Below are 23794 nucleotides of genomic sequence, written 5' to 3'. Positions count from 1 at the left end.
AGTTGCCAAGGTTTAGACAAAAAAATACATTCTCCGTACAATTTATGCCTCTAGTTAATAATCGGCGCACGGCATCGCACACAAAATCCTTGCTATCTTTGTAGCCCTAAAATTCTTCCTTCCTTTAACTTTAAAAATACTCATAGTGTCATGCAACGTTTCTTTTCTTGAAAGTTCCGACCCACACACACAATCCTTCCTAGTAAGTTCTTTATTTTAGCCCACACGTCCCTCTTTGCAGGGTGCACCACGTCCTAAATTCATCGTGTCTTCCCCTCAAAAAAATCCATCGTGTCTTTTATCATGAGTTTAATCGCCCTCTCGTCCATTGTCATCTTCCCTTTTTCTAGATGTCTTGTTGATATTACAGCCAACTTCCTAACCTATATAAATGGGTGGGAATTGTCTTAAAGGAGCAAGGAAGGATTATTTCACATGAAATATTGATGTTTTGCAGCGTATTGGACTGGAGATTATGTTTTTCTCATGTGGCTCGCGGCCCAGAAAAGCCTAGCAACAATTATTAGATGCTCAAATAGGCCCATCAATTTGATTAAAAAAAGGCATGCAAGTAGCCTTTAGTACTGTTTAGAAAGGCAGGTAAGTCTGAAAGGAGAGGTCATTGTCTTGATAAGAAAAAAAAATAGAAATATAGGCTGTCTGCTTAGTTTCCTTAACACGTACGCTTAATTTCCTTTGCACGTACATCACGTCACGGTTTCTTTTCGTTTGCACATGTATATTCGTCAAACGGAAAATGGACCTTACCAAAAACAAATTATTGTACATGAAAATACTTAGAACGGGACGAAACAAAGCAAAATCAAACCAAAAATATTTATTTCCTTTAATAATAGGTATAGATATAGATATAGATATAGATTAACATCATATATGTAGAGCGGACTGAGAAAACTCCCTTGTTATCAAAATGCCATGACAAGAAATCCCCTTGCCTCCTAGTGCTCAGAGGGATGTTCTGATAGTCTAAATATCCATAGGAAGGAAAAGATTCCTGCAACTTTTCTATACCCCATGTCGATGTCGTGGAGTTTATAAAATTTTCCGTCCGCGGGTTCGTATCTTCTCACATAACAATCTGTTTATTGAGTCCATGTTTCGTTGTATCCCTTCCATCTGGCAATGCGCTCCAAATCCGTGACGGACTAGGGCCCAGGCTAGCCGAAAGGAAATCACCTTTGGTCTTCACAAAATTGCACTTAGACTTTTAAGATGGTGCAAAATACGCGAGGCCGAACTGGCTAACAAAGCTAACTTGAACATGAACTTCTATGTAACTCTAAAATCCAATTCCTTCCCACGCTACCAGCAGGTAGTTCGTTACCCTTCTTTACTCCCCCATCAGAATACCCCGCAATAAGGAATTGATGTGCGGCGCAATCCTCCGGGTAATCGGAAACAAGACATGGAGAATGTCCGGATTGCTTGTGTGACTCATCTAATGAAGCCACCCTTCCAAAATCCGTTTTTAGACATTTGAATTTTCCGTTTTTAGAGCAACTTTAATGAAGCGACCCATTTCGTTCGCCATCGTCCGTTTAGGTTGGCACACATAGAAAAATCGGCCTAGCACGCCGACCCAAACGAACACGCGTCCGCTTTTCGTCCGTCTGCCGACCCATTCCTGGCCCATTTTTGAGCCGGATTTGTGTCGGCGCGGACACAAGACGAACGCGCGCACGCTCGCCCTCTCTCCTCCCCGAGCCTGCTGGTCGTTGGCACAATGGCCTTTTCCCATCCAACAGCACACCCTCGCCCGCCTGCTTCGTCGCCGACGCCACCGGCCTTTTTTCCGATAGAAAAATAATACATAGATAGTTCTAGTATAGACAGATAAAAGAAAAGAACAACTACTCGTCGTTTTCCGACTCCGACTCGGTAATGTCCTCCTCCGACATCTGAATGTAGGCCCTCTGAGTCCCAGGACGATGCTTCTCCTAGCTTCAGGTTCAATTGAGCGGCCTGCTTCCGCGCACACTTGTCCTCCCGATAGGCGGCCCGCTCCGTCCTCCTTTGCTTGTAGAACTGGCGTTCGTCGAAGATGTCCTGCGGGAAGCGTTCGCACCACACCACCATGGCTTCCACGTCCATCTCGGCGATGGCGAGGCGACGCTGCCGCCTCCGGTGGTCACGACGGTCCTCGTCCGTGAAAAGCCGCGGGAGAGGCGCGAGATCCTGCGCCCGCTGGCTCGACACGTCAGGAAAATTCATCTCCCGGCGAGGCCTCAGGAGGCGCCACGCCGTCGCGTCATACGCGCGGGCCACCTCCTCTGTGGTGTCGAAGGTGCCGAGAATGAGGCGTTTCTCGCCAAACCAGATCTCGGAGGAGAAGGCGCCGGAGCGGTGCTCGCGGACTCCGTGAAAATCCGAAACGCCCAGGCGGCGCATCGACATGGTGGCGCAGAGCCGGCGAGGCTAGTGAGAGGGGGCGAGACGAGTGGGCGGCAGACAGTGTGGAGGGAGCACCTTGCCGGCCGCGACGCGCCAAAACCAACGTGCTGGAGCGTCAAAACCAGCGCGCGCTAGGCCGATTTTCCCCCGCTCATGCGAACCTTTCCCGCACATTGGAGCGTCAAAACCAGGGTGACGACATGGCCGCTGGCATGATCTATGCACGTGCGGTCATGAAATGGATCGGCGTGTTGGGTGCACTGCCGACCCAAATCTAAAAGAAGACGGACGCCGAACGGGCGGCTGACCCAAACGAACAAAAAACAGACAAAAACGCCGTCCATTTGAGTCAGGCCCGTTGGAGTTGCTCTTAAGGATATCTTTAACCTCTTACGCAGGACATTGGGACAGCCTTTACTCAAAGAAGATCGATTCTTTATCCAGATTTATTCTCCGACCACAAACATTTCAGTACTGGTGAAAGACCTACTATTTTTTTACTGTACACACGTGTGCCCGCTCGCTGTGCCATTGCCTAGCAGCAGCAGCAGCAGCACCCACCCATCTCTTCTTGGCTGGGCCTGCGACGCAGCCACGCAGCGGCCTGGTGGAAAAGCGCACCCAGCCGGGCCCCGCGCCCCGAGATTCCAAAACGGAAAGGAAGGATCGACCGAGACAGCAGTTGAAAGAAGAAGTTTGGCTTTAGTACTACCCCACAAAAAAAGAAAAGAAAAAAGCATCTGAAAGAAGAAAGAGTCGAATCCGCACGACGCCGGCGGCGGCGATGAGGCCACCACCTCGGGGTGGGTGCGGGGAATTTTCCTCGCCTTTCCCTTCCCCTCCCTTTCCGTTCAATTCCTCCCCTTTTCCCCCCCTCCCTCCCTCCCTCTCCCTTTCCCTCTCGCCCGCGCCGCTGTCTCCCTCTCCTCCGCACGCGCTCCGCCTCTCCGCCCCGCTCCTTGGGGAGGCCCAAAGGGCGTGCCCGCCGCGCTCAACTCCCGCCCGCGCCAAGCGCCAGCACCTCCTTCTCCCCTGCCTGCCATTGGGAGCACCAGCGTCGGCCGGCAGCCGCCCCTGTTCCCCCCCCCCCCCCCCCCCCCCCCCCCCCCCCCCCCCCCCCCCCCCCCCCCCCAGCTGCGGGCGCGATCAGATCTTTCTAGAGGTACGTTTTTTAATGGCACGAACGGCTCCCTAGATCTTCTGGAATTCCCCCTTTTTTTTTACTATTGCTGCCATGCCAAGATCTCGTGGGTTCCCCGTGGTTCTTTACTGACCGAACCAATCTCTGCGCCTCCTATTCTTTTTTTTCTGTCTCTGTGCAGAGCCGGCGCCGGGATGGCCAGACTAATGTGCGGCTCTGCTGGCTTCCATGTGCAGGGGGCACACATGCAGGCGTCTCGCCCGTCTTCTCTGTCCTTCAGAACCTGCGCCCAGCTCGAGATCTCCAGGTGAAGTTGCAGCCCTTTCTCACAGGGTCAAGCTGCATGTCACAAATTTTTGCTGTAATAATAAGTAATTCCATGGCCTGCCGCCGTCTAAATTGTAAGCATATATGACCTGGGGTCATGTCTGCCATGATCATTCAGTTTGGTGAGATGTTCACCTTCATCTTTCTTTTTCGATGATTTTTTTTGTCTCCATGAGTATTTTTTTAAGCCAATGTTGAATTTTCTAATGGATCCATCTAAGAAATTGAAAACCTGCTAAAACCTACCAGTTGGTTGCTTGTTGAAACCGCAAGCTTTTGGTGATAAATCCTGAAATGCCGGTCTTCATTGTTTAAGCTGATGACAGCATGTTGGTTATGCTGCAGACTTTGCGCTATCCCTCGTTCCATGGGCGTGAAGGCTGTCAGTGCTTCCCAACAGCATATTAGGCACAGGTTCAGCTCCATCAGAGCCTCTGCCCTCCCATGCATGCAGGATGACACCACGAGGTACTTCGATTTCGTGGTCATCGGCAGTGGTGTCGCTGGCCTAAGGTATGCCCTGGAAGTCTCGAAGCACGGGTCTGTTGCTATCATCACCAAAGCAGAGCCTCATGAGAGCAACACCAACTATGCGCAAGGCGGCGTCAGTGCCGTTCTGTGCCCCAAGGATTCTGTTGAAAGCCATATGCAAGACACAATTGTTGCAGGGGCTTATCTCTGCGACGAGGAGACCGTCAGGGTGAGTTTAGCCTCCGTGTCACAAGCGCTGTGGTTGCTTCTAGTGGATCCTTGCCTGTTATTGGTTCATAACTCTTGGTTGCTAACACCTGTCTTGTCTTTCAGATAGTATGCACAGAAGGTCCTGAGCGTGTCAAGGAGCTAATAGCCATGGGTGCTTCATTTGACCATGGTGAAGATGGCAGGCTGCACCTTGCAAGGGAAGGTGGACATTCTCACAACAGAATCGTCCATTCTGCCGATATGACTGGAAAAGAGATTGAAAGAGCGCTGCTTCAAGCGGTTGAAAATGATGAGAACATATCTGTGTTCGGCCACCACTTCGCCATTGATCTGTTGACCTGTCAGGTTGGTGTTTGTGGTTCGTATGCCAATCATTTGCTGATTCAATGTGTTGCCTCTTTTCGCATTTTCAAACCTTGTGTACTCTAAAGTTCTGTACAAGTCCTAAAGTTGACTGGATGCCAATTTTTGGGGATTGGTCATTTACCATTTATGGCTGAATAGCCATTCCCACCTTTTCCTCGTAGTGACTTAAACAAGCAACAAAATCATGGAATGAGACTTAAACAAGCAACAAAATCATGGAATGAAATAGTTAGTAGCTAAAAGAAGACTGAAGAGTCTTGTCGTTAAACTGTTCTGTTTACAGGAAACAGACTAGAAAGTGATAAGGCACCAATGATAGGTGTCCTGATGTTGTCAGCTTACAAATGTTTGTTGATAGTGACCTCTTAAAAATGCAACCTTTAAATGTTTCACCTAGTGCTAAATTTGCAGGTCACTTTTTTCTATTTTTACACGTGCTGGACTTTTGATTGACAAGCTGGACCTAATTTTTGCTTTTATTTCCACTTTTGATTCCTTTGGTTTCAAACACATCCAACTTCATGGATTTTGTTACTCGAGTTACCCCTGGAGCCAAATAACAATTCATGTTCAATAAATGTGTTTGATATATGTACCACGCCCAACCCGCACCTCCTATTAGAGTTTCCACACAAAGCACAATGATTAAAATGGAGTGTTTTACTGCAGAATAATGGTGAAATCTTTTGTTATGGAGTGGATTCATTGGACACCAAAGCTCAAAAGGTACATCAACTGTAATTCTTACATCCAACCTAGTATCTTTGTCTTCTACTCTTATACTGTTTATCATTTTCAATTTACTCACTTTTTCTACCAAAGATTACTTCCATTTATATCACTTGGGTCTTATCATCTTTCTTTGTATCCAGGTAGTCCGTTTCATCTCAAAAGTAACATTGCTTGCGTCCGGAGGAGCTGGCCATATATACCCCACAACAACCAATCCACCGGTATTTCAAGCACCCAGTCTCCGTTATCTTTTAATATGTTGGATTCTTTTATGCGTGTTTGTTTATCTTTTGTCTCACATTACACCATATGTTTTGAATGCCATATTAAAAGATAATTGCGACATGTCCTCTGATTTATCTTTCATATGAAATAGGTTGTCAAATGCTCATAACTCTCCTAATACTCATTAAATCTCAATGTTTCAGGTGGCTACTGGGGATGGAATCGCAATGTGCCATCGCGCTCAGGCTGTGATATCCAATATGGAGTGAGTTTTCCTTTACTCTAAGATATATTTAATCCCTTGTTCACTGAAGTACTCACTCATGCTTCCCTGATTAATGTTGAACCAGTAGCAACATGTTGATCTCAGTTCCTTTAATTTTCCTTACTCAGTTTTGCAACTTTTGCTTGTATCCGAAATTCTGGAGTTGCATACTAAAACATCATTATTTCGCAATGACAGGTTTGTGCAATTCCATCCAACTGCACTATCAGACGAAGGCCTTCCAATAAAGCCAGCTAAAATAAGAGATAATGCATTTCTTGTAACAGAAGCAGTCAGAGGAGATGGAGGAATTCTTTACAACCAATCCATGGAGAGATTTATGCCTTTATACGACGACCGTGCCGAGTTGGCACCAAGGGATGTGGTTGCAAGAAGCATAGATGATCAACTGAAGAAACGTGGAGAGAAGTATGTTCTCTTGGACATCAGCCACAAGCCAAGGGAGAAAATTCTTGCTCATTTTCCAAACATTGCAGCTGAATGCCTGCGGCACGGTCTGGACATCACACAGCAGCCCATACCTGTCGTCCCTGCAGCTCATTACATGTGCGGTGGTGTTCGGGCTGGGTTGCAAGGGGAGACGAGTGTGAAAGGCTTGTATGTCGCTGGTGAGGTTGCTTGCACTGGATTGCACGGTGCTAATCGTCTTGCAAGCAACTCATTGCTGGAAGCATTGGTATTCGCTCAGAGAGCCGTGCAGCCCTCTATCGACCACATGGTGGATGCGGATGCTGACCCTTGTCTCGCGGAGAAATGGGCACGCCCTATGCTCTCTGTCTCCATTAAGGACAATGTACTGTCTGACATCATTGAGAGGACAAAGAAGACCAGGATGGAGCTGCAATCCATAATGTGGGAGTACGTCGGTATAGTGCGGTCGACGAACCGGCTGAAGAATGCAGAATGGAAGATTGGTGATCTAGAGTCAGAGTGGGAGGAATTCTTATTCAGGAGGGGCTGGAAGCCTGCCACAGTGGGGATCGAGGCCTGCGAAATGAGGAACCTCTTCTGCTGCGCAAAGCTGGTTGTGAAGAGCGCGCTTGCGAGGCGGGAGAGCCGTGGCCTGCACTTCACTGAGGACTTCCCTTACCTGGAGGAGAGCAAGAGGAAGCCTACAGTGATCTTCCCTACTGCTATCCAAGAGCTAACATGGAGTTCAAAGCCATTGCAGAGGCAGCTGCAGTGCAAATAGTTGCCACGCCCATATCATGGAGTTTTGGGGCGTGAAGATTCATTAATTTATTAAAATTACTGAATTAGGCTGAAGTAGCCTTTTAATCTTGCAGTATACTAATCCAGCAAAGCTGGAGTTGTAATTGATTCTTCAGTTATAATTAGTCTGAAGTAGCCTGTTGTATCAATGTACTTGCTTATTTTACCATTCACATCAGCTTCAGGTGTTGTAACTTGTCAGGTGTGGCTGGGATCATGTTCTAATATTTCAGATGTATAGGACTGCAGATGATTTGTACTTTATTCCTACGCCCATTTAATAATATACTCCCTAAATATAAGCAGCTAATATGTATATAGACGTATTCAAACTTGATACTGGTTGCTAATATGTCTATAAGCAGCTAATATGTATATAGACGTATTCAAACTTGATACTGGTTGGTAATGTGTATATAGATGTATAAGCAGCTAATATGTATATAGACGCCCATTTAATAATACTCCCATTCAAACTTGATACTGGCTGCTAATATGTATATAGACGTATTTTAGAGTGTAGATTCACTCATTTTGCTCTGTATGTAGTCCGTATTAGAATCTTTAAAAAGGCTTATATTTAGGAACGGGGGGAGTATAAAACTATTGAAGTTGCTTAAGACCGTGTTTATCCAAAACATAGTACACTCTTGAACGACTAGGAGTACTTCAATAATATATCATTACTGGAATATGCTAGCACCTGCTGATGATGACAGATGAAATCAAGAATATGCTAGCACCTGCAATACAAATAAAATAAATAATTCAGCATTGATACCTCCTTGCAGAGATTGAAGAACTTGACAAGTCATGCGATGTGATGTCGGGAAAGCAAGGTTATTTCATGCAAACAGAAAAGAAAACTCTGAAAAGCTTATGACATTTTAGGAACAGTCTGTATTAAACAACCACACTTGGAAGCCCTGAAAACCTATTTAAGCATCGTGAAAGAAAACAAGTGATAAAGGATGTCCATTCATATAGCTGGCATAAGGAATAAATATAGAACTTAAAAAAAAACTCCAGGATAAAATGGCATATCCCTTCTACTTTTTGACCTCTTCTTTGCTTTGTTGCTACAAGTACCCAGCCATCGACTGGTCATTTGCCCGATTATTGGCACATCGACTGGTCATGTTGTCCTCAGTGCTCAGAGCCAGTCAGGTTTTTAACAGCGAATGCAAAACACATGCGGTAAGTATGCCAAACATGAACTGAAATGATACATACAGGCATAAGCACTAATACGGTATCATCATCACAGCCAGGTGCTACCAGGAAGCACTCGGCTAATAATATCTTCATAGTAACAATTTGGCGCAATACTAAAGCTTCATGCTCAATGGTCAATTGCAGTGTTTGGACTTCAGAAATCATTTAGGGCAGGAAAGTGAAATTGTTCTGTTCTCTTTCCCTTCGAAAGAATGATCATGAGAGAATAGATTTTTTTTTGAAACTATGACATTTTTTATAGCAAATTCGAAAACTATATAACCTAATGTGTTATTTGCAAAACTATGACCCGGCCCGTCGGCCTCTTTTAGGCCGAAGACCAACTTTTCGGTCAGTACTAGGCCGAAGTAGACTCTTCGGTCTCCTAATGGCCGAAGACAGGCATAGCTGGGCGGAAGTGCTGTTTTCGGCTTTGCTCTGGCCGAAGACCACTCTTCGGTCATCTTTTGGCCGAAGAGCGCCTGGCCGGCAATCGATGCATGCGTATCGTACATATGATGCTAGACTGATGCATCGAAGGGCTGATCGGTATTGCATGTGGTTCATGCGTGGCTAATGCATGCATCAGGACCGAGATAGCAATGCATGCATCAGGACTTGGTGCATACGTACTAGCACACACGCATGCCGCCAACGTGCGCACATGTATTGGCGGAGAAGTAATGGCTGAAATACCAGTACAATATACGTACCCGATATAGTCCAGCCGGCAAGCACGCGTATGTATACAAATACGTGCACACAACCAGCCAGCCGGCGAGCTGCCCACGTACTAAACACATGCATCGGCATAGAATCTCGGTGCAGCTAACGTGTGTGCACACGTTCAGGTCGTCTGTGCCGTACGCCGGAGTACGCAGCAGTGTGCTTATGAGCTCTTCGGCCAAAAGATGACCGATGAGTGGTCTTCGGCCCGAGCAAAGCCGAAAACAGCTAAGCCTATTTCGGCTTAGTGCTGACCAAAAAGTTGGTCTTCGGTCTAAAAAAGGCCGACGGGGTCATAGTTTTACAAATAACACTTTAAGTCATATAGTTTCCGAATTTGCTATAAAAAAGATCATAGTTTCAAAAAAAAATCGAGAGAATAACCATGGTAAGTAACGAGTATTTAGCACCAAGTACTCTAAATGTGTCTTTTATCTTGACAACTAAGCAATATCCGTCGATCATTTAAGTAAATGTAACAAGATCAGGCCTCACCAGTACTTGTGACCATGTCAAAGATATTGTGTTCTTCAATTACCCTTCTGCGGCCTATGACGAATATCCTTGTTCTTCATTTCAGTAATCAATTCCTTCGCTTTCATGGAGTCACCGTGATTCAAATAACCCTCAATCATGCACATGTAAACAGTTGTATCACGTGGTACTCCCATATCGATCATCTCATTGAATTTTCCGTGTTCAATAATTACCCTTCTGTGGCCTATTTGGAATATCCTTGTTCTTCATTTTGGTAATAAAATCCTTGGCTTTCACTGAATCACCATTTTTAAAATAACCCTCAACTATGCACATGTAAACTTCTGTGTCAACTGGTACTCCCATATCAATCATCTCACGGAATTTTTCCATCGCATCATCCATCCTGCCCATCTTGCAAAATGCAGATATCACAGTTAAATAAGTGAATTCATTAGGCTTCACCCCCCTGCTTCAACATATCTTCGAAGAAAAGCAGGGCCACATCCATCATTCCATGCTTAGCATATGCATTAATCAGTATGTTGAAACAATGGAGGTTGGGTACAACTCCATCTCTTGGCATCCGCTCACAGAGATCAATCATATCAATGAGGGATCCTTCTTTAGCGTACCCATGGAGCAAAACAGAGTATGAGATGACATCAGGGTTTTCGTCCGTTCACGGCCATGGAATAAAAAAATTCAACAGCTTCCTTGAATCTTCCATTCTTGCAAAGGCAGGTCATGAGTGAGTTGTAGGTAACAACGCTTGGCATAACACCTTGGCTTCTCATCACTTTAAACAACCTAGCGACTTATTTCAACTGTCCCAAAGTTGAATATCCTTGGATCAAGCTATTATATGTCACAGCATCTGGTTGGGCCCCATTATGAACCATTGATCGAAGAACCACCTCTGCCTTGTCCATTGCTCTTGCTTTGCATAGCGCATTGATAATGGAGCTATATGTCACCTCAGTAGGCACAATCCCCTGTCGTATCATTTCTTGGAATAGATCGCATGCTTTGCTTACTTCACCCTCCTTAAAGAAGCCACCAATTACCATGTTGTATGACATCACGTCGGGGGAGTGGTCAGCGCCTTTTTTGGCCATCATCTGGAGCAGATCAAGCGCAAGCTGGCTCCTCCCATTGTCGCAGAAGCTCTTGAGAATCACTGAGTAGGAGATGACATTAGGCAGGTCGTCGGGCATCTTATGGAGCAGCACGTTCAGAGCCTCCTCTGTGCGCTTCATGTCACAGAGGCACTTGAACAAGCTGCTGTAGTCAATGATGTTTGTCGGGATGCCTGTCTTGAGGAGGCGGCCGAAGAAGGCAAGCCCTAGGTCTGGGCGGCATGCTCGGTGGCAACACTCCATTAGTATGCTGTAGGGGGAAATGGTGGGTGCTGTCGCCTGGCGACGGCCTGCTCGGGCCATGCGGTTGAAGAGATCAATGGCGAGGGCAGGGCTATCGGTGCAGGCAGGTGAGGGCGGCGCACGCGCAAGTGCAGCAAATAAGCCGCTGAGTGCACGAGCTGATACTCAGGTTGGCGCAGCATTTCGTCGAACAGTTGGTGCGCGAGCTCTGGCCTGAGCGTTCTGAAGCCCAGGTGGTCGTGGAGTTCGTCCAGCAGCTCGTGGGCGCGTGAGGAAACGGAGATAGAGAACGAGCGAACCTGAAAGCGTGACATTGTCGCAGTCTAATTTCTGCAGCAGCGGTGAATGCTGGCGGCAACGACCAAGCCCTGGTTGGAGGAGGGCGGACGGAGGAGACACTGGACAGAGTGGTCTCGCTCGCTTCTTCCTGCAGCCACGGTGAGTGCGAGCGCGCGCCGGCGACGACCAACCGCCGGCGCGTCCAGCGGCGGGAGGACGGTGGACGGAGGTGTGGGATTGGGGAATTTTAGGTTCGATGTGGAAGTGGGAGGCGTTCGTTACAAGCAGTGAAGCAGACGTGCCAAGTCGATGTGTTGCTTGGATGCGGCTACATGTAATCTTTCTTTTCTTTTCCTTTTCAAATCAACGGCCTTTCATTTAAGTTAATCCGGGAAATTAGGAATACAATTTACCCATAAACATCTCCTCCTCTACTAGCCAATATAATTAAGGGCAAAGTTTGGTTGCTGGGATACAAACTTTCAAGAGGGGATGTATTTGGCGAGTGGGCATTGGTTCACAAATTAACATTTGGGATGATCCATGGCCCCATCAAGTCCAACAAGGAAGATTATCACCCCTAGAAGTGGAATCATGTTGTCAAAAGTGCAAGAGATAATTGACCCTCATACGGGTGAGTGGGACGAGGCACTAATTCAGAGCGTGTTCTCACCAGTAGATGTACGCAGAATACTACAAATTCCACTACATGTTGAAGCACTAGAAGATTTTGTGGCATGGCACTATACAAAGTGTGGAACCTTCTCAGTACGCTCGGCATATCACTTAGAATTTGACCACCAGTTCGGTCGCCAGTATGCAAATTCGAACAGTCCAGGGAGTGCTCAACTTAGCGGGGTTTGGAAGGAACTATGGCATCTTCGTTTACCGGGAAAGATCAAACACTTTGGTTGGAAAGTACTTAAGGGAGTACTTCCATGCTACAGTGTACTCGCGGGCAGACACATAACCTTGATCCCGCAATGCCCGATATGCAAAGTTGGTTTGGAAGACATTCAACATTGTCTGTTCACATGTTATAGAGCAACGCAAGTGTGGTCATCACTAGGGTTAACTGAGAAGATCGACAGAGCAGTTGTGCAGGACCGATCCGGGTCTATCACTTTGGACATTCTGATCCGCCTGCATATGACTACACATGATATTCCCACTGCGGAGCTCATCCTGGTGGCCATGGGGTTTATATGGTGGCAAAGGAGGCAAGTTGCGAAGGGGGAGACTGTCCCAACTCCAGAGCAATCAGCAATCTCAATTCGGGTACTTGTTACCAATTTTGTCCGTGTAAATACTCCAAACCAGCCCATCCGCAAGAATGATCAAGTGTGGAAGAAGCCAAGTAGGGGAGTTATAAAGGTGAATGTTGATGCATCATTTCATGAGGAGAACCTCAGTGGAGCTTGTGGAGTTGTCGCCCGTGACGATCAGGGCAAATTTTTGGGAGCGGCAACATTAGCATTACCTCATGTCTCAAGCACGGGATCAGCTGAGCTAATGGCCATCTGTTCTGGACTATACTTGGCAGCGAATTTGGGATGCACAAATCTCATCATTGAGTCGGATTGTATGAACGCTTTGGAAGCTATATCTGACCCGGATGCTTATATGGGAGTGGATGTTCCTGTGGTGGCAGAGTGCTCCCTCTTGGCAATGGAGTTTGCACGTATTAGCTATGAGTTCTGTAGCAGAGAGGCAAATATGCTAGTGGATGGATTAGCAAAGCATTGTTTTAGCAATAGTACTTCTGAGTTTTGGGAGACTTTCGTCCCTGATTTTATTCTTCACAACTATGTAAATGACCTTGCTATTATCTGAGGAATAAAGTTATTACGATCAAAAAAAAATTAAGGGCAAAAGTTTGAAAAAAAAGCCACTGATTTCTTCTATGTCTTGTAGAATTAGAGGATGCCCCGCGCGTTGCTGCGAAACCATTGTGATACTATGTTGTTATATAGAAAATCGAAAAGAAGAAAATAAGGTAGTGCATAAACTCAGTGTACCATATACTCTAGCAAGTGTTCACAAAAAGATTGGCTGACGCCGGACATATCATCAAATATTGTTTCTAAGAACACAATACATGTTTCTCACAAAAAAAAAAGAACACAATACATGTGCAAGAATGAACTCCACCGCCAAGGACTGGAACGTGGCACTATCTATCAGACATGTGCATGAACACTAAATGTTGCTCTACGTAAATCTGAAGGTCAGATTTTTGAATGGAGAAAGTGAGCCAATGAAAGCTATTAAATGACTAAATATGTGAAGGAGAACGTAATTGACAGTCATAGTCTATGACCAGCAACGTCAAGCCACGAATTTCAATTGCCTTTTAAAACTAACAACACATAAAACACAAATGATTGTGTATATCCATCGCTGGAGTGAATTCCCTTTGATCTCACATAATAGCTAAGCTCCCACATAAATCAGAGTCAGAAAAATAGTGTGCATGTACTCAACAAATAATCATCTAAATGACATTATCAGGATCTACTAAAGAATGTGATGATGAAATTGCGTGTGTGCTGGCGTGCATGCATAACAGTTCACAGAAGAAATGCATTGGATACTCACATGGATGTAGGCATGCTTACATGTGCTAGCTGCAGTAAATTGCTGCTTCTAATAAGGTGAGCGAGCATGGTGGAAGGGTGTGTGGCATGTAGAATGATCGATATACAACCAAATTATTGTGCAGCAAGTGAATGGGGCTGTAACCACCTCACTGGTGATTTGTGTGTGCATAATTCCGGTACATCCACCCTGTGCAGAGTAGAAGAAAAAGGAGGAAATGTAGTTGAATCACATATATGCCAAACTAAAATAATCCAAGCCTTTCTTTAAACTTAAGTGGCGATCATGACTTGCATATATAAAAATGACAGTAAGTTGTAGTCCTGAGTATTAGATGATTTGTTTGAACCAATGGATTGCATCGAATGGAGGGAACAATATGCCGTTGTTGTCCTATACGTACTGAAAGAAATATAAGGCCCATGTCATGTGTTAATCCAATTCAAACAATAAATTTCAGAGATGGGAAGCCTGATTATGAAAGTGGGCAAGAAGAGACCTATGCAGGAGGAAACCACAAATATCCCTCGCTGTCTGCAGAAAATTGTTGCGCAGCTTGCGGTTGAATCTGACAAAAAAAACAGATAAAGCGTTTGATTAGATTAAGTAGTGAAGGCTGAAGACGAACTGAACTCACCAAACGTCAGGAAGTTGCGGCGGATGATGACAATTGAGCCTAGTAATTAAAGGCGCAGTTGGCGGTTCAGTTGCGGAGTTGCTGTCCGTTCCTTTTACCTCTGCAAGTAGCAATGCTTGATATACATGACCATATATTGATACAGTATATAACAAACAATAAAGCATGCCTTCACCTACTTGTAGCTTCCACCGTTGTAGGGGGATGAAAAGCACGGACAACATGTCGTCAACCTTCCAAACGTGCTCATCGATCTTCTTCCACCCCTCGTGCTATAGGAATAACTCGTACTACCTGTCAGAGGAACCCTTGTTGGGAGCGGGAATGGGGACATAGGTCGGGTACAGACATGTAGGTCATCGGAACCCATTGGGAGCAGGCCGCACCAGCCCGTTGAGGGCCTAGCATGATCCAGGCGGAGAAGAAGAGCACGGCCCCTAGCCCGTAGTTGCCGCCGAATGCACCCATGGTGCACGGGCGCATGACGGTGGATCAATCGAATCTGAAGCAACTGATCCCCACCACGAACTTGGCATGGAACTACAAAGAATGCAGTGGCCCCGTGGCCTGTAGTTGCCGCAGATCCACACCCATAGGGGGGCGGTCGGGGATAGATCAAATCCAAATCCACCTATGCCTGCTCACAAACTTGTCATGGTCTCATGGAGCCACAGAGAACACCATTATTTGAGCACATACGGGGAAGGAAGAGGCAATGTGGGGAGATGAGGATAGGATGGTGTGTCTCGGCTTTTAATAGTATACTTCCCACTATCTAATCAGTTAAAGAAGATGAAGAAGAACCGATGAGCACTACAGAGATTAAATCACACGATTTTTTTACTCTGGCCATCGGTTACTAAATGATGGAGGGGAAACGAACACAGAATTTATTATGTGAGTGGAACCAGGCATGCCATTCAACTTTTTTTCTCAGTGTGTAGTGCCATTGAAGAGGGGACAACCACATCAGCTTGTGCTTTTGATCGGTCCCTCATGTAAGTCAGTAGTGAAACGATGACATGGCTGACCTGCTGATGTGGATAGGCTGCATGTTAAGAGAAATAACATAGTGGGGATGAACTATTTTGGTATTATAGATTATAGATGCCAGACATCTCTGACCTTCCTTTTCCTAGTTCCTTCCATAGTTCTACTGATATCATAGCGCTTCTTCCTTAGAGCATCTCCAACAGCGGCGGTAAATATCGCGCGCAGAAAACCTGTGTTTCAGAGCATCTCCAGCCGTTGGCCCCCCAGGGGGCGCCTAAAATCGCCGCCTGGGGGTGAGCCGGCGCAAAAAATCGGCCTGGGGGCGAGTTGGTCCCCAGCCGCCGGCCCCAGGGCCGCCCCCAGGCGCGTTCAAAAAAGAAAAATATATAGCAAATTTTGGCAAAGTTCGGCGAAGTTCGGCTAAACACGACTAAATTTCGGCAAACTTGGGCATATATTAGACATGTTCGCGGATTTTCATTACATAGCAAATATATAACTAATCTAAAAAAGAAACTGGCTGAATGCTGAGTAGTCATCGTCGCCGCCATCCTCACCGTTGTCGTCATCGTCGGCCTTCTCCTCCTTGACGCGGGCACCCCTGCTGGACCTGGCGTCGCCATGGCGGACTGGTGGCGGCGGCGGCGCTGTCGTCGATAACGACCCCTCCTCCTTCGTCGCGGCCCCGACGGCACTGCGCGAAGCGCCGCAGGGCGGCGCACTGGCGCTCCCTCGCCATCTTCAGGGAGTCCTTGCGTGCCCATTCCAGGGTCGCGTCGTCGTCGAGCTCCACGTTGCCGTGTTCTGTCTTCACGGCCGGGAGACCCGGCTCCGTCTTCACCGGCGCGAGCCCCGCCTCCGTCTTTGGCTTGACGAAGCGCGGAGGAGGAGCCAACGAGGAGGCGCGCCGGCCGCCCTCGTTGATGACGATGTCGGCGCTGCGAGTGCGCCGGCCGAGCGGCGTCTCCGCCGCGGGCTCGGCCTTGACGTCGAGTAGCACCGGAGAGACGGAGGAGTGGGAGGAAGAGCACGAGGAGAAAGAAGTGTTGGGGAACGTAGTAATTTCAAAAAAATTCCTACGCACACGCAAGATCATGGTGATGCATAGCAACGAGAGGGGAGAGTGTGATCTACGTACCTTTGTAGATCGACAACGGAAGCGTTTGGTTGATATAGTCGTACGTCTCCACGGCCCGACCGATCAAGCACCGAAACTACGGCACCTCCGAGTTCTAGCACACGTTCAGCTCGATGACGATCCCCGGACTCCGATCCAGCAAAGTGTCGGGGAAGAGTTCCGTCAGCACGACGGCGTGGTGACGATCTTGATGTACTACTGTCGCAGGGCTTCGCCTAAGCACCGCTACAATATTATCGAGGACTATGATGGAAGGGGGCACCGCACACGGCTAAGAATATGATCACGTGGATCAACTTGTGTCTCTAGGGGTGCCCCTGCCTCCGTATATAAAGGTTCAAGAGGGGGAGGCCGGCCGGCCATCATAGGGCGCGCCAGGAGGAGTCCTACTCCCTCCGGGAGTAGGACTTCTCCCCCAATCCTAGTTGGAATAGGATTCGCGAGGTGGGAATAGAGAGAGAGAGAGAAGGAGGGGGGCGCCGTCCCCCTCTCTCCTTGTCCTATTCGGACTAGGGGGGAGGGGCGCGCGGCCCAGCCCTGGCCGCCTCTCCTCTTTTTCCACTAAGGCCCATTAAGGCCCATGCACCTCCCGGGGGGTTCCGGTAACCTCCCGGTTTTCTGGTAAAATCTCGATTTCACCCGAAACACTTCCGATATCCAAACATAGGCTTCCAATATATCAATCTTTATGTCTCGACCATTTCGAGACTCCTCGTCATGTCCGTGATCTCATCCGGGACTCCGAACAACCTTCGGTACATCAAAACGTATAAACTCATAATATAACTGTCATCGAAACCTTAAGCGTGCGGACCCTACGGGTTCGAGAACAATGTAGACATGACCGAGACACGTCTCCGGTCAATAACCAATAGCGGGACCTGGATGCCCATATTGGTTCCTACATATTCTACGAAGATCTTTTATCGGTCAGACCGCATAACAACATACGTTGTTCCCTTTGTCATCGGTATGTTACTTGCCCGAGATTCGATCGTCGGTATCCAATACCTAGTTCAATCTCGTTACCAACAAGTCTCTTTACTCGTTCCGTAATACATCATTCCGCAACTAACTCATTAGTTGCAATGCTTGCAAGGCTTAAGTGATGTGCATTACCGAGAGGGCCCAGAGATACCTCTCCGACGATCGGAGTGACAAATCCTAATCTCGAAATACGTCAACCCAACATGTACCTTTGGAGACACCTGTAGAGCACCTTTATAATCACCCAGTTACGTTGTGACGTTTGGTAGCACATAAAGTGTTCCTCCGGCACACGGGAGTTACATAATCTCATAGTCATAGGAACATGTATAAGTCATGAAGAAAGCAATAGCAACATACTAAACGATCGGGTGCTAAGCTAATGGAATGGGTCATGTCAATTAGATCATTCAACTAATGATGTGATCCCGTTAATCAAATGACAACTCTTTGTCCATGGTTAGGAAACATAACCATCTTTGATTAACGAGCTAGTCAAGTAGAGGCATACTAGTGACACTCTGTTTGTCTATGTATTCACACATGTATTATGTTTCCGGTTAATACAATTCTAGCATGAATAATAAACTTTTATCATGATATAAGGAAATAAATAATAACTTTATTATTGCCTCTAGGGCATATTTCCTTCAGTCTCCCACTTGCACTAAAGTCAATAATCTAGATTACACAGTAATGATTCTAACACCCATGGAGCTTTGGTGCTGATCACGTTTTGCTCGTGGAAGAGGCTTAGTCAACGGGTCTGCTACATTCAGCTCCGTATGTATCTTGCAAATCTCTATGTCTCCCACCTGGACTAGATCCCGGATGGAATTGAAGCGTCTTTTGATGTGCTTGGTTCTTTTGTGAAATCTGGATTCCTTCGCCAAGGCAATTGCACCAGTATTGTCACAAAAGATTTTCATTGGACCCGATGCACTAGGTATGACACCTAGATCGGATATGAACTCCTTCATCCAGACTCCTTCGTTTGCTGCTTCCGAAGCAGCTATGTACTCCGCTTCACATGTAGATCCCGCCACGACGCTTTGTTTAGAACTGCACCAACTGACAGCTCCACCGTTTAATGTAAACACGTATCCGGTTTGCGATTTAGAATCGTCCGGATCAGTGTCAAAGCTTGCATCAACGTAACCGTTTACGATGAGCTCTTTGTCACCTCCATATACGAGAAACATATCCTTAGTCCTTTTCAGGTACTTCAGGATGTTCTTGACCGCTGTCCAGTGATCCACTCCTGGATTACTTTGATACCTCCCTGCTAGACTTATAGCAAGGCACACATCAGGTCTGGTACACAGCATTGCATACATGATAGAGCCTATGGCTGAAGCATAGGGAACATCTTTCATTTTCTCTCTATCTTCTGCAGTGCTCGGGCATTGAGTCTGACTCAACTTCACACCTTGTAACACAGGCAAGAACCCTTTCTTTGCTTGATCCATTTTGAACTTCTTCAAAATCTTGTCAAGGTATGTGCTTTGTGAAAGTCCAATTAAGCGTCTTGATCTATCTCTATAGATCTTTATGCCTAATATGTAAGCAGCTTCACCGAGGTCTTTCATTGAAAAACTCTTATTCAAGTATCCCTTTATGCTATCCAGAAATTCTATATCATTTCCAATCAATAATATGTCATCCACATATAATATCAGAAATGCTACAGAGCTCCCACTCACTTTCTTGTAAATACAGGCTTCTCCGAAAGCCTGTATAAAACCAAATGCTTTGATCACACTATCAAAGCATTTATTCCAACTCCGAGAGGCTTGCACCAGTCCATAAATGGATCGCTGGAGCTTGCACACTTTGTCAGCTCCCTTTGGATCGACAAAACCTTCCGGTTGCATCATATACAACTCTTCTTCCAGAAATCCATTCAGGAATGTAGTTTTGACATCCATCTGCCAAATTTCATAATCATAAAATGCGGCAATTGCTAACATGATTCGGACAGACTTAAGCATCGCTATGGGTGAGAAGGTCTCATCGTAGTCAACCCCTTGAACTTGTCGAAAACCTTTTGTGACAAGTCGAGCTTTGTAGACAGTAATATTACCGTCAGCGTCAGTCTTCTTCTTGAAGATCCATTTATTCTCAATTGCTTGCCGATCAACGGGCAAGTCAACCAAAGTCCATACTTTGTTCTCATACATCGATTCCATCTCAGATTTCATGGCTTCAAGCCATTTTACGGAATCTGGGCTCACCATCGCTTCTTCATAGTTCGTAGGTTCATCATGATCTAGTAGCATGATTTCCAGAACAGGATTACCGTACCACTCTGGCGCGGATCTTACTCTGGTTGATCTACGAGGTTCAGTAGTATCTTGTTCTGAAGTTTCATTATCATTAGCTTCCTCACTAATTGGTGTAGGTGTCGCAGAAACAGGTTTCTGTGATGTACTACTTTCCAATAAGGGAGCAGGTACAGTTACCTCGTCAAGTTCTACTTTCCTCCCACTCACTTCTTTCGAGAGAAACTCCTTCTCTAGAAAGGATCCATTCTTAGCAACGAATGTCTTGCCTTCGGATCTGTGATAGAAGGTGTACCCAACAGTCTCCTTTGGGTATCCTATGAAGACACATTTCTCCGATTTGGGTTCGAGCTTATCAGGTTGAAGCTTTTTCACATAAGCATCGCAGCCCCAAACTTTAAGAAACGACAACTTTGGTTTCTTGCCAAACCATAGTTCATAAGGCGTCGTCTCAACGGATTTTGATGGTGCCCTATTTAACGTGAATGCGGCCGTCTCTAAAGCATAACCCCAAAACGATAGCGGTAAATCAGTAAGAGACATCATAGATCGCACCATATCTAGTAAAGTACGATTATGACGTTCGGACACACCATTACGCTATGGTGTTCCGGGTGGCGTGAGTTGCGAAACTATTCCGCATTGTTTCAAATGTACACCAAACTCGTAACTCAAATATTCTCCTCCATGATCAGATCGTAGAAACTTTATTTTCTTGTTACGATGATTTTCAACTTCACTCTGAAATTCTTTGAACTTTTCAAATGTTTCAGACTTATATTTCATTAAGTAGATATACCCATATCTGCTTAAGTCATCTGTGAAGGTGAGAAAATAACGATATCCGCCACGAGCCTCAATATTCATCGGACCACATACATCTGTATGTATGATTTCCAACAAATCTGTTGCTCTCTCCATAGTACCGGGGAACGGTGTTTTAGTCATCTTGCCCATGAGGCACGGTTCGCAAGTACCAAGTGATTCATAATCAAGTGGTTCCAAAAGTCCATCAGTATGGAGTTTCTTCGTGCGCTTTATACCGATATGACCTAAACGGTAGTGCCACAAATAAGTTGCACTATCATTATCAACTCTGCATCTTTTGGCTTCAACATTATGAATATGTGTACTACTACTATCGAGATTCATCAAAAATAGACCACTCTTCAAAGGTGCATGACCATAAAAGATATTACTCATATAAATAGAACAACCATTATTCTCTGATTTAAATGAATAACCGTCTCGCATTAAACAAGATCCAGATATAATGTTCATGCTCAACGCTGGCACCAAATAACAATTATTTAGGTCTAATACTAATCCCGAAGGTAGATGTAGAGGTAGCGTGCCGACCGCGATCACATCGACTTTGGAACCATTTCCTACGCGCATCGTCACCTCGTCCTTTGCCAGTGTTCACTTAATCCGTAGTCCCTGTTTCGAGTTGCAAATATTAGCAACAGAACCAGTATCAAATACCCAGGTGCTACTGCGAGCTCTAGTAAGGTACACATCAATAACATGTATATCACATATACCTTTGTTAACCTTGCCATCCTTCTTATCCGCCAAATACTTGGGGCAGTTCCGCTTCCAGTGACCAGTCTGCTTGCAGTAGAAGCACTCAGTTTCAGGCTTAGGTCCAGACTTGGGTTTCTTCTCTTGAGCAGCAACTTGCTTGCTGTTCTTCTTGAAGTTCCCCTTCTTCTTCCCTTTGCCCTTTTTCTTGAAACTAGTGGTCTTGTTGACCATCAACACTTGATGCTCCTTTTTGATTTCTACCTCCGCAGCTTTCAGCATTGCGAAGAGCTCGGGAATAGTCTTATTCATCCCTTGCATATTATAGTTCATCACGAAGCTCTTGTAGCTTGGTGGAAGTGATTGGAGAATTTTGTCAATGACGCAATCATCTGGAAGATTAACTCCCATCTGAATCAAGTGATTATTATACCCAGACATTTTGAGTATATGCTCACTGACAAAACTGTTCTGCTCCATCTTGCAGCTATAGAACTTATTGGAGACTTCATATCTCTCAATCCGGGCATTTGCTTGAAATATTAACTTCAACTCCTGGAACATCTCATATGCTCCATGACGTTCAAAACGTCGTTGAAGTCCCGATTCTAAGCCGTAAAGCATGGCACACTGAACTATCGACTAGTCATCAGCTTTGCTCTGCCGTAAAGCCGTAAACGATATGAACTATGGGTGTTAATCACATGGTGATGTGAACTATTGATGTTAAATCACATGGCGATGTGATCTAGATTATTGACTCTAGTGCAAGTGGGAGACTGAAGGAAATATGCCCTAGAGGCAATAATAATGTTATTATTTTATTTCTTTATATCATGATAAATGTTTATTATTCATGCTAGAATTGTATTATCCGGAAACATAATACTTGTGTGAATACATAGACAAACTAAACGTCACTAGTATGCCCCTACTTGACTAGCTCGTTAATCAAAGATGGTTATGTTTCCTAACCATAGACATGTGTTGTCATTTGATTAACGGGATCACATCATTAGTAGAATGATGTGATTGACATGACCCATTCCATTAGCTTAGCACCCGATCGTTTAGTATGTTGCTATTGCTTTCTTCATGACTTATACATGTTCCTATGACTATGAGATTATGCAACTCCCGTTTACCGGAGGAACACTTTGTGTGCTACCAAACGTCACAACGTAACTGGGTGATTATAAAGGAGCTCTACAGGTGTCTCCAAAGGTACATGTTGGGTTGGCGTATTTCGAGATTAGGATTTGTCACTCCGATTGTCGGAGAGGTATCTCTGGGCCCTCTCGGTAATGCACATCACATAAGCCTTGCAAGCATTGCAACTAATGAGTTAGTTGCAAGATGATGTATTACAGAACGAGTAAAGAGACTTGCCGGTAACGAGATTGAACTAGGTATTGAGATACCGACGATCGAATCTCGGGCAAGTAACATACCGATGACAAAGGGAACAACGTATGTTGTTATGCGGTCTGACCGATAAAGATCTTCGTAGAATATGTGGGAGCCAATATGAGCATCCAGGTTCCGCTATTGGTTATTGACCGGAGACGTGTCTCGGTCATGTCTACATTGTTCTCGAACCCGTAGGGTCCGCACGCTTAAGGTTTCGATGACAGTTATATTATGAGTTTATTAGTTTTGATGTACCGAAGGAGTTCGGAGTCCCGGATGAGATCAGGGACATCACGAGGAGTCTCGAAATGGTCAAGATGTAAAGATCGATATATTGGACGACTATATTTGGACATCGGAAAGGTTCCGAATGATTCGAGTATTTTTCGGAGTATCGAAGAGTTACGGGAATTCGCCGGGGAGTATATGGGCCTTATTGGGCTTTAGGGGAAAGAGATAGGAGGGGTTGGGCGCCCCCCCAAGGCCTAGTCCGAATTGGACTAGGGGGAAGGGCTGTGCCCCCTCCTTCCTTCTCTTCTCCTTTCCCTTGCCTTGACTCCTACTCCTACTACATGGAAGGACTCCTAGTTGGACTAGGAAAGGGGGAATCCTACTCCCGATGGGAGTAGGACTCCCCTAGGGCGCGCCATAGAGAGGGCCGGCCCTCCCCTCCTCCACTCCTTTATATACGGGGGCAGGGGGCACCCCATAGACACACAAGTTGATCCACGTGATCATATTCT

General features: G+C 45.9%; 1 protein-coding gene and 1 pseudogene across 1 annotated transcript; one reads left to right on the top strand and one right to left on the bottom strand.

Moving 5' to 3' along the window:
- Nucleotides 1-3286: 3286 nt before the first annotated feature.
- On the top strand, nt 3287-7581 carry LOC125517583 (L-aspartate oxidase, chloroplastic). The gene is made up of 9 exons (XM_048682792.1): nt 3287-3491; nt 3535-3574; nt 3735-3860; nt 4226-4580; nt 4685-4927; nt 5618-5674; nt 5821-5901; nt 6109-6170; nt 6369-7581. The coding sequence occupies exons 3-9, from the start codon at nt 3748-3750 to the stop codon at nt 7381-7383; spliced, it is 1926 nt and encodes a 641-aa protein (XP_048538749.1). The 5' UTR covers nt 3287-3491; nt 3535-3574; nt 3735-3747; the 3' UTR covers nt 7384-7581.
- On the bottom strand, nt 7565-11758 carry LOC125517584 (annotated as a pseudogene).
- Between the last annotated feature and the right edge of the window lie 12036 nt (nt 11759-23794).

This window comes from Triticum urartu, chromosome 6, assembly GCF_003073215.2.
Source record: "Triticum urartu cultivar G1812 chromosome 6, Tu2.1, whole genome shotgun sequence".
Taxonomy (NCBI): domain Eukaryota; kingdom Viridiplantae; phylum Streptophyta; class Magnoliopsida; order Poales; family Poaceae; genus Triticum; species Triticum urartu.
The sequence above is the reverse complement of the archived record's forward strand: the minus strand, read 5'-3'. Positions and strand labels throughout refer to the sequence as shown.

What these genes read in the sequence shown, in the direction of transcription:
- LOC125517583 (XM_048682792.1), top strand. Translation starts at nt 3,748, where the DNA reads ATGGCCAGACTAATGTGCGGCTCTGCTGGCTTCCATGTGCAGGGGGCA. An exon ending in TTGATCTGTTGACCTGTCAG is followed by an intron (nt 4,928 to 5,617) that starts GTTGGTGTTTGT and finishes GTTTTACTGCAG; the next exon opens with AATAATGGTGAAATCTTTTG. An exon ending in GCTGTGATATCCAATATGGA is followed by an intron (nt 6,171 to 6,368) that starts GTGAGTTTTCCT and finishes TCGCAATGACAG; the next exon opens with GTTTGTGCAATTCCATCCAA.